Source organism: Malania oleifera, chromosome 9 (genome assembly GCF_029873635.1).
Source record: "Malania oleifera isolate guangnan ecotype guangnan chromosome 9, ASM2987363v1, whole genome shotgun sequence".
Lineage (NCBI taxonomy): Eukaryota > Viridiplantae > Streptophyta > Magnoliopsida > Santalales > Ximeniaceae > Malania > Malania oleifera.
In genome coordinates, this window is record NC_080425.1 from 22,621,425 (window position 1) to 22,642,640 (window position 21,216).

The 21,216-nt window shown below is 38.6% G+C and overlaps 1 protein-coding gene across 7 annotated transcripts in view; it reads left to right on the forward strand.

The window, feature by feature from the left end:
- LOC131164893 (protein EXECUTER 1, chloroplastic) overlaps positions 1-21,216 on the forward strand; it is a 64,525-nt gene that overhangs the window by 34,165 nt on the left and 9,144 nt on the right. For 4 of the 7 annotated variants that reach the window (XR_009139368.1, XR_009139366.1, XR_009139365.1 and 1 more), the window contains exons 6-12: positions 3,444-4,151; positions 4,262-4,385; positions 4,566-4,735; positions 9,927-10,001; positions 10,110-10,202; positions 10,326-10,470; positions 11,494-11,601. Coding sequence is in view for 1 of the 7 variants with exons in the window: in XM_058122426.1 (XP_057978409.1) it covers positions 3,444-4,151; positions 4,262-4,385; positions 4,566-4,735; positions 9,927-10,001; positions 10,110-10,202; positions 11,494-11,499 (1,176 nt within the window). In the remaining 6 variants the exon portion in view is untranslated. Of the gene's footprint in view, positions 1-3,443; positions 4,152-4,261; positions 4,386-4,565; positions 4,736-9,926; positions 10,002-10,109; positions 10,203-10,325; positions 10,471-11,493; positions 11,785-21,216 lie in introns of those variants that run through there. The other 3 variants (XR_009139369.1, XR_009139370.1, XM_058122426.1) reach the window with 2 other exon arrangements.

Here is a 21,216-nt window from a genome sequence, read left to right on the forward strand (position 1 = left end):
GTGGGTCCCAAATTAGTAGATTTTAGAAATTTAGCTATTAGGGAAGTAGTATTTTAATTTTATTAGGTTCCTTGTTTTCTTTTCCTGAGCATCAAGCATGCTAGGCCTATAAATATATGATTGTAAGAGATTTTATTTGGAGTTAAATAACATACATGAGTTTTAGTTATTAGGATTCTTTGGAAGGATGTAGGTCCTGCATCGTTTGGGCTTACTGTCTTAGAGCCTTGAATGACCATTGCTGCTGCAACTATTGGTCCACCAGGCACCAGCCACATCACCACCATCAATTCATCAAATGTCCATCCGCCATCACCATTTTGCCTTTCTTGTCATTGTGAGGACTGCCTGCATTGTGCCATCATCAATCATTGCTGCAACACCATCTCCAACCTCACTATCAACTGTGCTGTGCCACCATTGGTCTGTCAATTGCTGGCAATCTCGCAGTACCCTAAAAGAAAAATGCTGCTGTGATCATTATGCTCAAACAACAGGAATTTGTTTACTGAAGCTCTTTTTTGAGGAAGCGATTTGAAGCTTGCTGGAATCACTGCTATGATTGCTGAAAGCTGGAAGCACTGATCCCTTTTGTCAATCTTTATCAGCAAGTCAAGTCCCACCTTCATTGCTGGTATTCAGTCACTTGCAAAGGTTCAACCTTCACCACATAATAGAGGAGCCTTTCTGACCTGGTCACACATCATCATCCTTGACCAATCACCGAAGGACATGCTGCTGGCCCCCTTTCCCCAACTTGTGCTGCCACTGTCAGGGACTTGAAGGAGAAGAATAATTGATGGCCACTTTGTGTGCTGGTTTGATTGAAGGAGGTTTTCTTTTACTTAAGCCATGCCCTAAACCAGTCCAGGCCTGAATTGCAGGTTCAGTGCCCGAATGGACTGACTTTTTTAATTGGACCAGACCAGTCTGAACTGATCTGACAGAATCAAACCAAGGGCATGCAAGCATAAATCTGAAACCTATAATTTGTAGAGTTCTTATCTCATCCAAAAGTAAAGGGAGATAGCAGACAAGGAAGCCATGTATACTTAGAGATCCTATGCATGTCTTCGTAGTTTGTAGAAAAGGCTAGTATGTGTATGGCCCATTGCAGCAATATATTATTACGGTTCAGATACCCTAATGGAACCGAGAAGATTGAAAGAAAGAGATTATTGTGGAAGGAAAAGAGAAAGGGCCGGTTTTTGATGTTGAGTGAGCCAGTATTGAAGCTCGAGCTGCAACCTAGTTGAGTTGGAAAAAAGGCTCAACGAATTAAGGCTATGTTTGGTTTGAAGAATGTCTATTTCTAGGAATAGAATGGCCACAGTACAGGGATTTAATAGCTTACAAAAGAAAAAGTATTGTCATCATAAAACAAATGACAATGCAGAAGTTTGTGTTATTCCATTAACATGGGGTAGGTATGAATAGAAATTCCCATTGTGAAACTTGGGAATAATCACTCCCTCTCTATTCCATGTTTTGGATTAATCAAGTTTTTGCATTATCATTTGTTTTGTGATGACAACACTTTCACTTTTGTAGGCTATCAAATCTTTACACTATGACTATTTATTCCTAGGAATTGATACTCCACAAACCAAATGTAGCCCAAGAGATGTACTAATATTGAAAAATGAGCCCAAAGAAGTGAAAAGAGCTTGAGAAGGCGGAAAATTATGAAGGTATCGATATATGACAATTCTGTTGAGTTCAAGGGCAAAGATGTGAAAGAGCTTGCTTCTGTGAAATTTTTTAGTCCTGATACATTTGTCTTCAATCATTCCACCCATTTGTCAATCCATTTATTTTTTAAACAAATGGATTATATTGTTCATCTACAACCTTTCTGGGTTCTTTGGTTCATCATCCTTCAAATGCCTTGAATTAGAGGCTGAATTTTTTAGACTAGGGGAGAAGGATGGATGCATCAAGAGGTTATGTATGAGCAAGATTAAGGCATTTGGAGTCAGTTACTCAATTGTTAGATATTTCTATAATATTTTCTCTATTTCATGATATTTTCTAGTGGTATGTTTAGTAGATTGCAAATTTGTAGATTTTAGAAATCTAGCTGTTACAAAAGTAGTGTTTCAGGTTTATTAGGCTTCCTATTTTATTTTCTTGATTACCGAATATTCTAGGCCTGTAAAAATATGATTGTATGGGATTTTAGTTGAAGTAAATAAGATGAATTGAGCTTTGGGTTATTAAAGTTTGTCCCTTGTATGTCTTTTCAAGAAAAGCTCCTTAAAAAGCCGCCTCCAACAGATTTTTATCGTCTTAGAGAGAACCCACAGTCCCCACTTGTCACCAATGCCCATATTGCTCAAGATGTAGTCCAAGAAATCCCAGCAGACATGATCATATTCATTTTTTATGCCTATTTACCTGTAACTCCAAGTTCAGCTTTTCTGTTTCTTGAGTCCAAACATTCATTTGCAACATTAGATATGGCTAGGATTTGCTTAACTTGGACAGAAGGCATTTTGAGAATGGGATACAAACTTCTAATGGTTTCCTCAAAAATGATTGCTAACACTTTTGCTTTGAAAATCCCTCCCCCTGAACTGTCCACAGTCGTTAATATTTGTGACTCCTACTTCTTGGAAATAAAGCAATAAAAGTGGCATTCTGGCTTCTCTCGAACCTTCCCTAATCAAAGAATTACTGAAAAGTGGGCTTAGCATCCTGTTTGACAGTGTACCAGTAGCTTTTAAAAAGCTTCATGTTCTATCCGTCAGGCATGGGGGCCTTATCCCCTTGGCTAGTGTTGGGAGCAGCCTCCACCTCTGCAGCTGAGAACTGTCTTTCCAGAAAATTTCTATCCTCCTCACCAGTCATGTCAAATCAATACTATCCAGACAAGAGCTTCTGGAAGCTCTGCCTGAGCAAAGGGTCTTATAGAAATTAACAATTTTTTCTTAATTTCTTCACCTTTGCAGAGAACCACATTAGCAAAAAATCTGCTAATTTAGGAAGTTCTGTAAGCACTTCTTCGGATGGGTTTTAAACAATGATTCTGCTAGAATAGAAATAACGGTAAATATTTAACTGGATGGGTTTTGAACAACAATTCTCTGAGAGAGGATGGCTGTGAATGGTGTTATGAGCTTTGTAGCTGCAGAATATTTCGTGCATTCTTACACGCAACTTTATTCAACTGCATTTTATTTAGGCTATAAGTGTATTTTTTTTAGTTATGATTATCTTGCATAATTGCATTAAATATCCTTTTTTCATGTGAATTTAATTGACATGCTAACGTTTTCCTTCTCATGGACAATGATGTGGTGAAGTATATGGAAACATATCTTGTATTTCAGATGCATGAATTTTTGTATGTCTGGTACTCTTCTTAGCTGTTGTTCTATTTTGTACATGCTTGGTGTTCTCCTTGCCGTGGAAACTCTTTTAGAGATTTAAATGATTTTCAGGTTGTTTATTTGAAGCAAAGGGGAGTTTCCCAAGAGTCTACTACAGTATCTTCCAAGTCATCAGGTGCCATCAACAGCTTCAGTGAATTAAACACAGCGGGAGATAAAAGTGATATATCTGCTACAACTGTTGAAGATGTTGAAGATGATGAAGATAGGGATGATGATGCAGTCACTGGACTGTCTGGCTTTCAGAATATCTTGCGAGATATGATTCCTGGGGTGAAGGTTAAGGTTTTAAAAGTGACAGCCTCTGGGAAGGTGGACCGGGATCTAATTGCTAGAGTAATTGAACAGATAACAGAGGAGGAAGATGAAGAAAATGATACTGAACCAGAAAGTGTAGATGCAGAAGATGAAATTAGTAGTGAAAGTGATCGCGAGCAAGATGAGATTGAAGTGGATACTTCTCGTGAAAATGTCAATAATGATGAGAGAAGTGAAATTGCAGTTAAAGTCATCGTTGGTGGGCTTGTACATAAACTCTCTAATCCTACTAAAGATTTACTGCGAGTACCAGCTAGGCTAGTAAAAAAGGGACGATCATCCTTTTCTTTTTCGATAGAAAAGGATAACAATCAACTAGATTCTAATGGAAAGAGACCTGCTTTGCCTTACAGAAAAACTAAGCTTACAAATCAACGTAGCATTAATCAAGTTATGTTTGATCTTGCTAAGGTTATTGGTAGGGAGAAGATACCTCTAAAGGTTTGTTTCATTGTTTTATATGGCATCTGTTTTTTAGCATTGTATTTTTTGCAGGAATCCCCTGTATGCTATATGTTAATTCAAATAATTGTTGATGCTTCATCACGCAGGTGCTTAAAGATGTGGGTGAATTAATTAATCTCACCCTCAGCCAGGCTCAAAATCGTCAACCACTATCTGGTTCAACAACTTTTAACCGCATTGAGATACCAGCATCTCGAGATCCTTTAAATGGTGATCTAATCACGATCCTCTTAACCTGTAATTAATGAAGAGATGCTGTGCTATGGCTGCATGCATTACTGCTGCCCTCTAATGTTTCTAACTTGCAATAATCTTCTAACTTGATCCTGCGGTATCCAGGCTGTAATCCTATATTACTCGAAAGTATTGAGAATGCTCTCATTTTGTCAGGACTCTACATTGGTGCACATGGGATTTACACCTCTGAAATCATTCACATGAGACGCAAATTTGGCCACTGGCAAGAGGATGGTGGGAGCAAGAAGCGCTCAAATCTAGAGTTTTATGAATATGTTGAAGCTTTAAAATTAACTGGGGATCCTTATGTACCCGCTGGTCAGGTAATTCTGCAAGAGTTAATTGTGTTTAAAGAAATTTGAGCAAGCTGGATTTGATTGAGCTCGTAAATTGGTTTTGCATTATAGGTTTGTTGACCTTGTTTGTATTTCCTCCTTGCTGATTGCATCCTATCTTTTGTGACTGTCTTATTATACAAATAAAGTTCTATCTTGGTTATTTTAGAGATCTGAGGAGATCTGTAGGATGTTTCTGCCATGAATTTTACTTGTTAATTCTCATTTTTGCTTTTAAATGGCTGTAATTTGATTGATGGAGTTCTGGTTCTCTGGCAATGGCGTATAAGATGCCCTGAAGGGCTTTTCAGTTCCTGCCATTCTTCTCAAAAAGGTGTCAAATTCAAATGCCCTTCTTGTAATTACTCACAGAATTACACTAATGTATATCATGGAAGTAAGAATTAGAGTTGGTTTATGATAATTGTGTACCTTGTGATATTTGCTTCAGATAAGGCTGTGGCAATGAGTGTTCGGTGCTTATTGAAGGAAAAAAAATGTAAGTTTTATTTGATGATGAGAAACGTAGTTTAATAATGTTGAAGTGGTGGGTAGGGAGGCAAAAGTGGCAAACAGACTCTGTTTGTTTTGTGGAATATGAGTGGTGAATAACTTACATAGTTGGCTCAATATGCTTTTAAATGACTTGATGAGTCTGCAGTTTGCCCTTGTAAGGTCTTAAAGCAAAGGCTTTCCCATGTAGCAATGCTGGTTGTTTTTTACCTGTATCATGTAATGTAACAACCAACAAATGTTTTTTATAGTTGGCATGTGATGTTAAATTGTTATGTTTTTCTAGGGAAGTCTCAGATTAGGCTTATGAAGTTGTAATTGGGGCAGACAAGCGTGCTACAAAAAGTATGGTAAGAATACAAATTAGTGGGTTGAATGTTGCTGTAAAGTTTCTTCTTAGGTTTTAAGAGTTAAAGTGCTGTAATATGAAGGATTGAACACAGGGAAGTTTGATTTGCACCAAATAGTTATTACCCTTGCTGCGATGATGCTTGAAGCTGACCTCCCTCCCTGACTACCCTTGCTGCTTCCCTTCGTTGTGTCCCATTGCTGTCAACAACGGAGGGTCTCTGCTTGTGCTTCAGCCTGAACTGGAGATCCCTTTCGACCTTGACTTCCTGAATGTATGACCTCGACTCCTCTCTCGCTTGATCTAGATTATCTTTTCGCTCAACCTCAACTCCTCTTTTGCTTGACCTCGCTTCCTATCTTGCTCGACATGGACTCCCCTCTCGCTCTCTTCCTCGCTCGACCTCGACTTCTATCTTGCTTGATCTTGACTCTCCTCTCACTTGAGCAGTCCTCTATTTTCTTCTTGCTGCAAGCCCTTGTCCTCACCTCATCCTCGTTTGGCCACGACTCCCCTCGCACTCAAGCAGGCTTCACCCTCCCACAAGCCCTAGTCGAGCAGTCCTCTGTTCGTCTAGTCCTAGGCCCTCCTCTTTGACCTTTCTCTCTTTTGTTCCTCAATCTTGCAAGCTCTATCCTAGTCCGCTAGCTTCTCTGGATTGGTTTCTATTTGTTTCCTATATTGTGATGTCGAGGGATGGGAAGTGCACTGTGGTGGTCAAAAGGAAGTCTTTTGACCTAGTCCTAGAAGGGGGAACTTCCGATTTGCTTAGAATCATAGAATACCACCAGGGAAGAAGCATCTCTATCTTCCTAGAGTTGACTGAATTCAAAGGGTTTCTTGAATCTTGGGAAGGATTCTGGGCGCTGAAAAAATTTGTATCCCAGGCAAATTATTGGTTTCATGGAACAAGGGACGAGGATAGAACCTTCACTTTGAAGTTGAACTCAAACAAGTATTGGTTTCGTGGAGCAAGGAACAAGGATAGTACCTTCACTTTGAAGCTGAACTCAAACAAGTATGGGAACTACCTAGCCCTTATGGAGACCAACAGAGGTAGTTGGAAAACCCTTGCATTTACAGAGGGGTTTGAATCCAAGAGATGGATGAAGATCTCCTCCTTGGCTGCCGAGTTGGGATGCCATGTTTTTTCTCCCATAAAGAAAGGCCCAGCATCTCTAGTCTTTCAGCCGGAGGAGAAGAAGCCAACAACCTCCCCTATTGATTTGAACCCATTTCTTAATAGTACAGCTCCCCTGTGCCCTTGCCCTCATTGTGGCAATCCTTTGAGGAATAGAAATAATTCAAAGAATGTTTCTAGATGCAAAAATTGGTGTAATCAAACCATCAAGAAGAGTAACCTTAAAAGTGTAAAGTAGTGGGGTTCAAGGACTCAAACGAATTAGGACTACCTGTCATTTGGGAGGAGGCACTAGAATCTATAACCCAAATTGAGGGGGATGAAAGGGCAAGAAGCTTAGTTGTACTTGAATGGGCCACAGTAGCACTAGATGTAAAAGACTGAGTTTGGAGTTGTTGCACCATGCAAAAGAAGTTGTTTAACTCCTATTTGGACACGCTGGATGATGTATTCAACTTCCCAATGGAGTGGCTAGTTGCATTTGAAGCGTCAATTGTAGAATCTCCCTTTGTGAGCGACTTATTGACCCAAGTTGGTTTTCCCAAGGAGATCCCAACAGTGATCAACAGTATGGTCTTCCTTGTCACAATGTGTGCAAATGCGAGAATTGTCCGGATGAACTCCTCAACCTCCTACATAACCACTGTCATGACTACAAGCCAAACCTTGTCCTTGTCCTCCATCACTTCCCTTTCTATGGTTAGAGTCAGTATCCATTGCTGAATTATTGTGGGAAGGAGCTTGAGAAGAAGGCAGGCAGCACACATTAGCACAAAACAGCACTTTCAGGACTTCAAAAAACCAGAACTCACAACACTTTAGACTTTCCAAAATCCAGAGCTTCAAGAGGCAGCTATGACCACAGACCTGAGCTTACAATATCCTAGGGGGAATTTCTTAACCACCAAGACTAGGGCAGACCATGGCAAAGTACTGCAGGCATTTAATAAACAACCTTGCAGTAGCTCCAGGCATTATGGCTGGCAGCAAATGGAAAAAATGCAGAAAAGAACAGGAAATAAATATTTGAACAGCGATCAAAATCAACCAGCTGCTGGTACAAGATTGCAAGCAATCAATGACAAACACACGGCATCAAAACAGCATCATCAGCAAACCATAAACATAGTACAACTGATAGCAGCCTGTGGAACAGAGGAACAGCGGCGGCAACATACTACAAACAGAATATAACTGACTTCACAGCAGCAGATCATCATGAAAACCCACTTCCTGCTGAGGATGCTGCATAACCTAGTCAAGAGGGAAGGGTGTTCTTAAACGACTCTCAAAATAACCAGAAAATCATATTTGAGGACTGATTAGGGGAGGATAAGAGGAAAAAAAACAAAAAATGCAGAGTATCGAAACCAATTCAGATAAATCAGATTCGAAAGAGATCAATGCTCTGATACCATGTTGTAAATATGAGGTTTAAATGCACATGTTGTCACTGAACTATTGACTGAATCAATGAGGGCACTAATCTTCTTCTTCTCCTTTCACTCAACTACCATAACATCGCAATTTCCCTGTTTTCGTCCAGAACTAACAGGGCCTTTGTTTGAATTGCTTATGTGGAAGGTCGACATAATTTAAAAAAAAAAAAAAACTATTTATTTATAATAATAACAATGATAATAATAAATTTTAAGGAGGTATCTTGTTTTCTTCTTTTCTTCCCTTTTTTCTCTTTAGACATCACCGTTTATGGTGTCCGCTGGCATGTCCTCATTTGACCCGCTCCCCTCAACAGACCCAAAATTATTCTTGTGCAGACTGCACTGGAATGATCTAGGATGCATCATCGGCGAGCTCATGCACATCTTCTTCTGCACAAGAAACTAGTGGCTGCCCTCACCATGGCTGCAAGAAGAAAAGAAGAGGAGAGGAGAAGAAAAGGAAAAGAGGAAAAAACTGGGTGGCTGTTTCCTGGATTCTAAGTACAGCTCCAGGTTTGCCCTCTTATATATTATTATTAATAATAATGTCTCAAAGACAAAAATAGCCCCATTAACACAACGTAATTATTAAATAGCATTCTCTTTTAAAACAAAATATGGTCTTCACCACACTGGTTGGACTTCTAGATAAGTTAGAGAATTCAATAGTGTAGGAGTTTGGAGATGCATGCAGGAAAACTGAAAGAATTTTTTCCCCTTTATCAAATTGGAATGAGGATATTATTTCCTTTTGGTTTGACATCTGTTGTGGTCCCTCTCCTTTTAGCTCAAGGTTTTTTCCCAACTATCTTACAGCTTGGCCTGCTACAAAGATACACTCATTAGCTTTAACCGCCAACTTTCAGCCAATGAGATTATATGGGACATCCCACTTGTGAGGAATGCCCATGATTGGGAGATTGGGAGCTTTGTGATTTTCTTTGGCAGCAAATACCCCTAATGAACAAAAATCGACCCTAGAGAACCTTACATCTCCAGTTGTAATCTGCAGAAAGTTTCCCTGGAAGCTGATTTGAAAGACTCCTGCCTCCTCAAAGGTTGCTTTTCTTTTTCTTGGGAGGCAAGCCTCGGGAAGATCCTTGATGAACAACCTGCAGAAAAGAGGTTTGCCTCTTGTCAACAGATGTTAATTGTTGTGCTGTGAGCTGAGACAAAAGACCATGTCCTTCGACACTGTTCTGGACCAGACATCTCTGGGATCTGGTCTGGCCACTGCACTGACAAGACAACGGTAGGTCACTTCTATGACAGTGGAGAAAGAAATCTGGGCATGAAAAGGCATTCGACCAAGTAAAGGACAGCTTTGACACTTATACCTCTAATATTTTTTTTCAATTTTATCAAGGTAAAGAATAAAATAGCCTTCAAAGTATCTGCTATCTTAATGAATATAATCAAAGACAGATGGACTAGCACTACATTAGCGATCCACATTGCAGTGTAGCATTTCGTTTGCAATCTTATGGGTGGATAATGAATTCTGGTAACTCTAATAGGGTACTGTAACACCCCGTTTGGCCCCTGCATTTTTTTCCCAGAAGGGGCAGGTTTTTCTTGCCTTGTGAAAAAAGAATTAATTTCTAAACAAAAGTTGGATTATTTTTATTTTTATTTTTATTTTTTATCTAAATGACATTCCCTCAATGGTTATGTATTCTTTTGTTTTTTGTCCAAAATCTCAATGGCATGAGATTGTTTTGCTGATTTTTACAGGTAGCATTCCGAGCAAAAGTTGGAAAAAGATACCAGCTTCCTCATAAAGGGATCATTCCTGAAGAATTTGGAGTTGTATGTTATTTGTTTGCTCAAAATGAATTGCTTGTTCTCAAGTTTTTCAATGTTTCTTCCTGCTTCCTTTAGTTTGAAAACCTTATTATGGTTTCATTGGCAATTCAGATTGCTCGATATAGAGGACAAGGGAGGCTTGCTGAGCCTGGTTTTCGGAATCCTCGATGGGTTGATGGCGAGCTCATTATACTCGATGGAAAGGTTCTTACTTCTCTGATATATTATGTCTTAATATATATTATTCTCTCATGGGACACATTTTCCCCAGTTTTTCACTAAATTAATGCTTCCTGTATGACGCGTGCCTTTATTGGACTTGAACAGTACATTAAAGCAGGGCCTGTTGTTGGATTTGTGTATTGGGCCCCTGAGTTTCATTTCTTGGTGTTCTTCAATCGACTGAGGCTTCAGGAATAGATACTCAATGTACATGAAGCTTGAGCTTGCTGATTCTTGTTCATTTATTAGGGTATGTTTTTGCTTGTACAAATACTGGTCAGGGGAGCATAAGTTAGTTTATAAGTAGAGCATTTTTACAGTCTCTGCTTTATTTATTGAGTCATTCATGAAATTGTTGATTATTAATGCAAACTTGCAATAGTTGAATTTAAAATGCTGCAATTTCATCTGACAAGTTGGGGGTAGAAATGTTTAATTGTCTGAAACAGTGATTGGCACCAATCTTGAGGGATGGTGGCATGCAGAACATGTGAATTCAATTGATTTTGGTTGGAAATTTTTTTGTGTGTTTACAGTTGACTTATTGACGCTGGTGTCACTCTCTCAGCGAATTAACTAATTCAGACAGTGTGCATGTGCATGTGTGTGTGGGTGTGCCTGATACGAGTAGTGTAGTTGTTTGTAAAGTAAAAATTGTCAGTATCGATTGATTTTTGGTTCCATTGTCAAGTTCACTATGCACCATTGAAATTTGAATAGCAACTGATTGCTGAGTGCATGCTCAGTCAATGTGACCTCATTGTCAGTTTCAAATAACAAAAGCAGCATTAATAGCTGCGCACTGTTTGGGGCGCACTGCATGAACTATCTATTTGGCTTGATTTATACATGCCTGACTGGACAGCCCCAGCCCCAGCCCCAAAAAAAGTCCAAAAGATAAAACCTAATAAAACAGAGATTAAAAAAGCAGAGATAAATCAAATCTTTAAAAAGCTTACATGTTATGCTTGGTTGTTTATAGACAGGAAGTACACTTCTTGATACATGAAACAATGACTTACCAACCTAAAAGGATTTGTGAATGCCATCCTCATCATGATAATCCAACGTAAATGTGTAATCAATGTGCGCTTGGGAGAGAATCTGTGCTTTTCAAATCTAGAATTCCTCATTTCAGGTTTTCTTTTAATTGCAGAAGCAGAAATTTGTATGTGACTTTATACATAATTATGAAATTGTTAATGATTTATAATTATTGTAAGCGAATATGCTATTAATGTAGGTTTGATTTGTGTTTCCTTTTGTTTTGCAGTTATAGATGATATTTGTTCATAGGTAATCTTATTGAGGTACAGGAGCGGAGGAAGTCTGTGGACCTAAGGCTGCATTGTTCCGTGCTTACTTGACTGGTGGTGCACTTGTAAGCATTTTGATTTTATAAAAGTAACCGTTGAAGATTTGGATCACAGTCATTATTTCTTTTGTTTCTGGTTTTTTGAGAAATATTTTCCATTTATGTATGTATTTATTTTCATCTGGGTAGCAAATAAGTTGTATGTCATTAAATTTTGTATGAATTTTTAATAAGTTATATTTTTAGCTCCACAGAAATTTTAGATGGATTGTTGTGATTGACAAGATGTGTGCATTGGGAAGAGAATATGGAAAAGCTTTTATGTTGGCCTTAGTTTGTGCTTGGTTCAAATCATGTGTAGTTTGGTTATATTTTTCTTCCTTCCATTTTTGTCAAAATCACAGAGCAGCTTTTCTGTTGCTATTCTCTGCAAGCCACTGTTCTTCAAACAAAGATAGGCCTATGAAACCATAGCTGGATTTTGGAAATGTTAGAGAGGCAAATATTGATAGAAATGGAACCAATTTTTTTTTACTATATTAATGCTGCCTTCCAATCCCTAATCAAGTTAGGCAGCAGCACTCCCCCAAAAAAAAAAAAAAACTAGAGTGGGCCCAAAGGAATTCAAGCGCACAGCCCTATCCCACAACAAACAAGGAGCAGTAGTTCGATCCTTGAAAATTCTCGTGTTCTCTCTAGCCATAAGGTCCACATAATGGCAAAAACCACATTGCGTCAAAGAGCTTGACCTTCCTACTCTTGCTTGAACCCCAGTATCTGACCAAAAGGAAATAGCCCACCACCTGCAGCAACACCCAAGGTTCACCATAACCAGAAAACAAAGCATTCTGAATGTGTGGCCACCTTGCAGTGAAGTAAGAGGTGAGTATTTGCTCGCTAGCTTTACGACACATCACACGCGTCTCAGGGCTGATGGCCGTGAAGGGCGTTCTTGTATGATATCATGTTTGTTAATCCTGTTAGTGTTGCTATCCAGATGAAACTCCGAACCTTGAAAGGAACCTTAGCCTGACAAATGATATAGCTTCAAGGGAAAAGGCTTGGGGAAGGAGATTGATAGAGATGAAGGAAGAAAGATTTCGTGGAAAAGAGACCTGCAGAATCACCCTCCCAAGTTCTTTCATCCCCCCCTAGTGATTGGAGCAAATTTTCCCAAAGATTTACATAAGCTGGAAAGCTCATTGACCTCTCATTCGTTGGTATTCTTGAAAAAAAATGGAAGTCCCTCGAAAGTGAGCCCCCCTCAGAAGAGAAACAAAAACACTGATAGGTGCATTGTGAAGGGTGGAAAGTTTGAACAGGCAAGGCACCTCCAGCTGAAAAAACTCTCACCCACTCACACATCCTCCCAGAATCTAACCTTGTTGCCTTTACCAACTTTGAAATGGATGAGGGGAAAGAAAGGAGAAGCAACTTGGGGAAAAAAAAAATTATATATCCTATATTTCATAATTTTACTTGGTCATTGATCATGTAGTCTTTTATGAATTGAGAATCAAACAGGTTTAACCATTTAATTTATGATATTAGAGTAGGGTTAAGTGCTAAGCTAGAAATTGGGGTTTAGAAGTTTCTAGATAAGTTGGACTGTATCTGAAAAGGATGTACTAAGAGAAAATTAAGACTGGGGAAATAGACCATGAATGCGACACTCACAGAGTGACATAATGTGGTCTCAGTTCACTGAGGAGGAATAAGGTTATATAAAGCGAAGAGGATATTCCTATTAAATTAAAGTGGTATGGATAGCGCATACTGTGTTATAATTGAGAAGGGAAATCAAAATGTTGTTACAAGGTTTTTTTGGTAATTTGTTAATGTAGTAAAGCATGCATTGTTGAATTGAATATCCCATAGCTGAGGAACAGCATTTTTTAAGAATGAGCTTGGCTGAAATAAGGATGTCTATATGGACATAGAATAGAGAAGAAATGACAGAAATTGAAATGACAGCATTGTGGGAGCTTATAGGCATTATGATTGGATGAGAGAGTAGGAAAAGATAATTTAGTCATCTGTAGCACAAACTGAAAATTTTTCTGTCAATGACTGATTCAATTAAGTTGCAAAGGTCAGGGAATTCCAAAGTGACAATGACTGGGGTAGGAGAAAATAATAATGGCCTGGGGTATGAGTGTTTTTACGGAAATGAAGAGGAATCATGGAGCAAAATTCCTAGCTCTGAGGTTGAGTTTGGGTTGCTTTTAAAAGTTTAATTATGGTCAGTGGTTTTTGTGAAAAGCTTATGATGAATGTCCAACTTCAAACACTTTACTAAACTAGTGATTAATTTGAAAATTTACTAGAACTGTTAAGCTTGCAATTTTCTTTTTTTGAATAAATGAAAATGAGTTAAGCTTGCAATTTTCTTTTTTGGAATACATGAAGCTTGGTGTTGAGTCGTGTTCAACTATTCAACAATTTTATAAAGAGAGGAGAACAAAAATAAAAATACACAGCTAAGGACAATACATCCTCCAAAGGTAAACAAAAGAAAAGAAAAAGAAAGAGAAAAAGAAAACGGTCAAAAACACGTCAAGAAAAATCATGGTAGTAGAGCTCTCCAAGCCTTTTGACAACTTGAGAAGCAAATGCCGCTATAGCAACCAGATGAGCAAGCCTGCAGCACATAAAAGTTATAGGAACAACTTCTAAAAAATATAACCATTCCAAAGAAAATATCAGTCATATTTCATATCAATGAACAATTAACTTAGATGCTACAAATTGAGAAAATGGAAGAATAATGGGAAGGATATGAAAAATAGTGGAATTTTATGCTCCCTTTCTCTGAGAAGTGTAATGTGATGCAGTATAATCACATTTTTTAAAAATAATTTTGTTGCTGTTTTAAACTCTTTTACTTTCAGTCTTGAATAGGCGGAGAATTCATTTTGGGGGTTCTTTTTATTTTTGTCAGAGAATAATGTTTGCTTCTCTTGTGCAATGTTTCTGAAAATGATTGAGACATGCTAGCAAACTTTCCTTCTCCAAGTGAATGATTTGCATTTGAGGTTCACTTTCTTAGTCTGGGATAAGGATCTGTAATTAGCATGTTTAGTGGTGGAGATTTAATCAAACAATCTACTGGGCTATCAGAGTATCAATAACAAAATCACCCTCTTCTGATTACTTTTTGACCCATAAAAAAGGTCACCCTTTTTTATGATTGTTGTCATTTTTATTTTTTATTTCATTGGGCGGGGATGTTTGTAAGGAATCACCTACGAGCAAGTACAACATTTTTAAAAAAAAATTTAAGCAAGATATATTATTCCATGATATAGTTAATTCTCTTTTTTTATCTGTTTTTGTTAGTTCTAAGTTCTAACTACACTTTCATGCTTCAATTGTTCACTCTAAATGTATTTCTTAATGAAATTTTTTATTTTTTTACTTTTATAAATTGGAAATTTTTGTAATAATAAATTACTTGAAGATCTTGCATTTTGTTGAGGGGTTTCTTGAGAGGATAGGAGAGCTTTGCTACACAGAAGTAATGGATGTTCTGGAGAGGGCCCAAAGAGGAGAAACAGGTGATTCCTAAGAAGCTCAAGTGTGCATTGTGGCAGATGAAGGTATTCTAATGGATAAAAAGATTCCCTAAATTAGTGGGAATCCAACGTGAGGAGGTTAGAGAGTAGGGACTTAATTGCTTTAGTGTAAAAAAAAAAAAAGGTCCCCCTTGAAGAATAATCAAGGGTACTTAAGAAGAGACAAAATGGTGCAAAATGTCATCCTCTAATTGACTGACATGTCACATCCCAATTAATGAAAAGGATAGATTTTTGAGAGAATGGTCATGACACATGGTTAGAATGAAAAAAAACAGATAAAAGGAAACACATGTCACGAATGACACCTGGATGCTTGAGCAGGTTAAGAAAATGCTAAGGGATAGGGGGAACTCCCTTTAGCAAACCCTGATTCGAGCCTGCCAGGCCAAAACTATAAAAACATCCCAAAAGCCAGGATTGATAGGGACTGCCACATGTCACTGTCCAATCCTGATGCACACCGCCAATCTTACCTCCTGCAAGAATGCAAACTTAATATAATTAGTAATTAATTTAATTGTTAAGCACATGCAAATTTACGTTGATCAATTCCAAAAAATTCTGGGCAAAGGGGTAATTTTACGCATTTACACATTTATTTTAAGCAAGCACAGGTCCATAATGCCATCAAGAGTACAGTAATTATCAATTTTTGTTTTATTATATTTTTCTTGCTTTCACCTTCATTGAAATACATTATTCATGGTAGATGAATATGTAGTCATAATGATTTCATTAGCTATAACACATAAAGGAAACTATCAAAGGTAGGACATTTAATATTAATTTTAAATTATATTATAAATATGGTATGTGTAAATAAGCTAATCATGGTGTTTATGTGCCCCCTTCCCTGCTTTCTCTCTTTTCTCTCTCTCTCTCTTAGAGAAAAGATGTCTACTTTTGATTGATTAGTCTGTCATTGTTGATTTTTATTGCTGCATTTTTTTTAGCACAAAAGCTTATTCAAATATACAGATTTGCCTAGATAGCTAAGAGTTTGTTATTCTGTAGGAACTTGCGCAATTCCAGCATCTTCTGTTTAGCTCTTTATTTTTTAGATAGGTTAGTTCTAATTTTTGGGGTCTTAATGTTATAAACTTGTATCTGTGATATTGTTAAAGATTGATTCACATATGCCACTTGAGTACTCATTTTGATAAATTTCCAGTGAAATGGGGCGTGAATTGCAAACGTTTTGTGGTGTAGAACAGCCTCTTGCAAAAATACAAGGTAAGGCTGTGTACCATAGACCCATTGTGGTCTGCCTCTTCCCTGGCCCCGCATATCTGGGAGCTTTGTACTTAAGCTGTTTTATTTGAGAAAGCTCTTCTTCAAACCCCTGCCTCATAATTACCTGTCTTCGCTTTTCTTGTGCCGCTATCCGGAAAAACTTTGTTTCCTCCAGGATCAGACAGCCATAACCCCATCTTTTCCAGAAGTTGTTGGGCTTATATATTTTTCCCATTAACCTCCTCCACAGGAAGAGGTAAAATCCCATCTGTACATTGTTGCTCTTTACTGACTCCATCTTCCTCAAACTAGGAGCTCTTCCATTGGAGATGGTGGCACATGCAGTAGAACTATAGAAGTCCACAAAACTCATCTATTAACAAGCCATCGCCATAGGAAAACCTAATGGTCCTATCAGTTTCATCATCTGACATATATACCTATTCCTCTTTCTCCTCTACCTTACTAACCTTTTCATTTGCATCCCCTTTTTGAACATTAACAGCCGCTGGCACTGCTATCCTGCAAGAGTAAACCTTACCGGTACTGCATCTTGCTTCCCAAAGCTATTTCCCTTAACTTTTCCCCTACAACCATCAAGCTTAACCTGAACATCGTCCCCACAGGCTTCCTGTTTTTTCGTAACCCTACCCCCATCAATGGAAACTGAAGGATGCCAATGCCAATTTTGCCCACTAAGGATATATGTCGTCAGATTCGTAGTAACCAAGTGGCTTTTTAAAACCTACTCATGCCGCATGGGCACATTCACAACACACGTGCAGCGTGAAATCCTATAATGCAAATCAGTTGTCTTCAAAATTCAACACTCGCCAAAGGCTTACAATCTAACTATATGTAAGTGATTTGTTTCCTAGATTCTAAGGAGACATGGTTACCTCATTTGCTATATGAAAATACTGGCATAAAATGGCAACCAAATAAAATCAAATCAAAATCTGGATCTTTTCCTACATGATGCAGAGGGCTTCTGAGCAGGCCCTTTCCTCCACAATCTCGCGCCATCATTCTAACCCTCCTATGAAAAGTTCGACCTCAAACATTGATTGACCAACAGTGGGCTCAGAGAACAGACATGTGTCCCTTTCCTCCACCACCCCTCACCATCATTCTAATCCACCTATGAGAAGTTTGGCCTCAGATTTTGATTACCCAACAGTGAACTGAGAGAACAGACATGTGTCCATGACAACCCAACATCCTCAAACAATCCTGACACCTCCAACAAGTGAGACTACAACTCATAATGGATTTGAGTTAACTTTGACATTCACAACATTCGCTTGACCATCACGTACCTGTGATACTCAAATTACCAGGGTCTTCCCAATAACAAATCACATGCAAATAAGTTGCACACATAATGGTGCACCTTGAAGACAACCCTCCTCGGCACTGGATCCACATGCACACTAGAGGACAGTGTCCTAAATCTGACTTGATGATAGATTATTAACTTTACTCAGGTATAGTGGTTATTCAGTCGCAACTGTTGAATGACTAGCAGACGATTAGATTAGTCTCAATCTTAGTGTATTAATGACAGAGACCAGCTGCTGCACTCCCTCATGTCTCACTGTACCCATGTGCCAGAAAAGCTCAGTTAGCTTGGGTGATGATCCCAGACCAGGCTTCATTGCACATTTGCACCCTATTAAAGCACCATGCAGACTTGCACTAGTGAGGACAACTCACTATCAGATTCATATACATAATCAGTTTCCTTCTACTCTTTTTTCTCATCCACCGTATGCTAAGGTTCTTTTTGGGACACTACCGAAATATGTGACCATTTCCCCCTTTTTTTAGCGGTCTAACTAGGGCTTATCCAGTAATTGGGCTTCCACAGGCTTTGGTGGACTCGATATGGGCACAGCTTTCAACTCCACGCAATCCATTCGTTCGCTTTTTCTAGCTATCTATTGCATAATGGAGTTCCTTTTTCATACCCCTGCTGTAGGATGCAGCCTGATCAACAGAATCAAAATGCTGGCTGTTTAGCTTGATTCACATGTGGTGATGCAGTCTACTACCAGATGAACTTTTGTTGCTCATTCTCATCAAACTGACATCTGGCAAGGAGTCTGAAATTCCCTGGTGTATGTGTCAATGCCCTTGCCATGTAGAGTCAGGTAACACAGCAGATAATGATTTCCCTGTTCATAGTTGATCGGCACAAACTTCTGAATCAACTCCTTTTTTCATCCGGATCCACTTGTTTATGGACCTCACCAAGAAATTCATGTGCTGTGAGGCAGTGTTACCCCATGGCATAACCTTTTAAACAGTTTATGGTGAGGTTGACTTTATCCTCAGCCCTAACACCTCAGCAGATGAAAATTTTCTCCTACTGGTTAAATGAGTCATAGAGATTTCCCAGTTCACCTTCCCTGTTAAAGTTGGGCAGCGTGACTTTAATTCCGCAGGCATGTCATTGTGTATGATAAATGGGACTCCAGGGTTCAGTCACTGGTGAGTGCAGCCGAGTCTAAGGCATGGTAAGTGTCAAACAGAGACCACCTTCTTCCCTTTCATTTGGGCATTCATGCGAGCTAACACATAGCACAATTGGCTGCTAAGGACTTGGATATTCCTACGGATTTCTTCCTTGCTTCCTTGAAGGGCCACAGTGTCTTGACTAAGATGGTAGTAATAGCCGCATGGCTTTGCTCGAGGAAGTTATGGGTAAAGTCTTGCCAATCTTCCAAACATATTGCATTTTCTATAGCTGCTTTTTTTTTTTTTTACCTGTGCTGGTTTGAGTCTGTTAAACGTAAGGTAAACCATTGTTGTTCAGCTCAATGGAAGATCAGTTTTTGGGAAGCTCAATTGAAAAAAAAATTTGAAAGCTCCTTCCTTTTTATCGCATTATCTCTTCGAAGCTTTGGAAGAGGCAATGTAACCAGGGGTGATCTCTGTGCAATGTTGATCCAGCTTTTGAACTAATTTTTCTCTTCACATTCTATAAAGCTTCTTGTTTGATTTTGAAACCTTGTCAATGCTTTTTGATATTTCTTCATCTTATTTTAACATTGACACTGGTGGGTTTTTTCTGTTCCTGAAAGTTTTTGGAATATTGTGGACAACATGAATGGTTGCAAAGCTTGAAGTGTGGTTGGTGGATGTGGATAAAATGTGCTGCAGAAAAATGTCCTACACAACTTTATTCTGGGTCAACTTTGCATTCAACTAAGACATTAAGGCCTTTTATAGGCTAGTGTTGCTGGGGAAACAAGAAAAAATAATTCTAGAATCCCGGATAACCTTTTGAAATTTCGCCTTTTAAATATAAAACATTTATCCTAGATGCTATAAACCAGGTCTCTATTTAACCTAAATGGATAGAAAAGTTAAGAAGAATTGAGAGTCATTGATGCTCTTGGAATATTGCGCTGCGCACTCCCCCAATATAAAATAGAGGAAACGGGACAAAGAAACCAAAGCAAAAACTCAAACCTCTAAGTTGAAAATAAGCATGTCAAAATGATTGATAGGGATGATAAAAATTATACTTAGCTAGACCAACATTACATTTTCAGCCTACAGTAGAATAGAAATATTCAACTACACCGATGGTCTAATCATCTGAACAACTTCCTCTGATTTCACAGTTTTTATTTTCAGTGATCTCTACTAGAGTGACATAGATTTTTTGTGACATTTTAAGTAAGAAAGCCCCTCTTGACCACAATTGTTGCAATTGAGACTGAAGTTCTCAATGCTTTTTAGATCAGGAGGCTTGGTGGGGCAAGTGGGAATCAATTTGAGCTGATTTTTTTGCAAGGATCTTTCCAAATCTCATCATACCTGAATTAAGGAGGACAAGGAGAAGATGGCCTGATCACCAAGTTAAAAGATTTGGGCGACCTGCATATCTTGATTTGCGGTTTGATATTGAAGCCCAACTTAAAATAAATACTAACAGTTCAGCCACACTTAGTTTCCTCCAGACGAGTCAGATAAATGTAGCAGAGTCGTTTAGGAAATTCTTATTGTAGGATTTTACTGTGCATCGTTTTATCATGTAAATCATGGGTGCAAACTTGGAATACATCTTTTGATCATTATTGACCAAAATATGTCTTTTTGATGCACGATTTACAATGAGGTGTGTCACTTTTGATTACTAGAGCTGCCTGCCCCATATTAGGTTCGCAATCAGCTAATGTTCTAGACTGTGCCACCAAATAGGTGCTAGTGTCATGGTCTCATGTTCCTGCATCCGTGACTTGCACAGGAGGCCCATGTTGCAAGCCTGCAGGGCTGCAAGGGGCGTCGGGGCACCTTGGATGTATCATGGATGAAGCATACCATGGATTCAGTTGTGTAGGTGTCATGGACGTAGCTTGAGTGTTCCTTCGACCTAATAGCATTTCCATAAAATATCCAAGTGGCATTCAGGCAATAAGTGTAGTACGACTCCTGAGACACTCCATGTTTACTCCTCCCAAAGTGTTAAAGAGATCACCCATTGAGCTTCCTACAACCCCTAGTGCCATGGTGGGCACTAAATGGCGTCCATGAGGGGCAGTGGCAAATGTAAGGTGGGGCTAGAGAGGGCCGCGCCCCCCCCCCCCTCCAAAAAAAAAGCTCTGCAATTTTTTATTTTTCAATTGGCCTTTGAGTCTGCTGCCCATGCCAATTCCATTGCAAAAAATCCTCTTCATTAAATACGTCCACCACGTACTACAATATATGTGTGTGTACGTGCACGTGTGTGTATATATAGCTTCCATCATATCTTTTCAAAAGGAAAATAGAAAAGCAAAGAGAAGAAAAGAAGAAATTACTTACATTATATGAAAAATTAAATCAAATTGATCATGAAGACCTAATTACCATTTTTTTT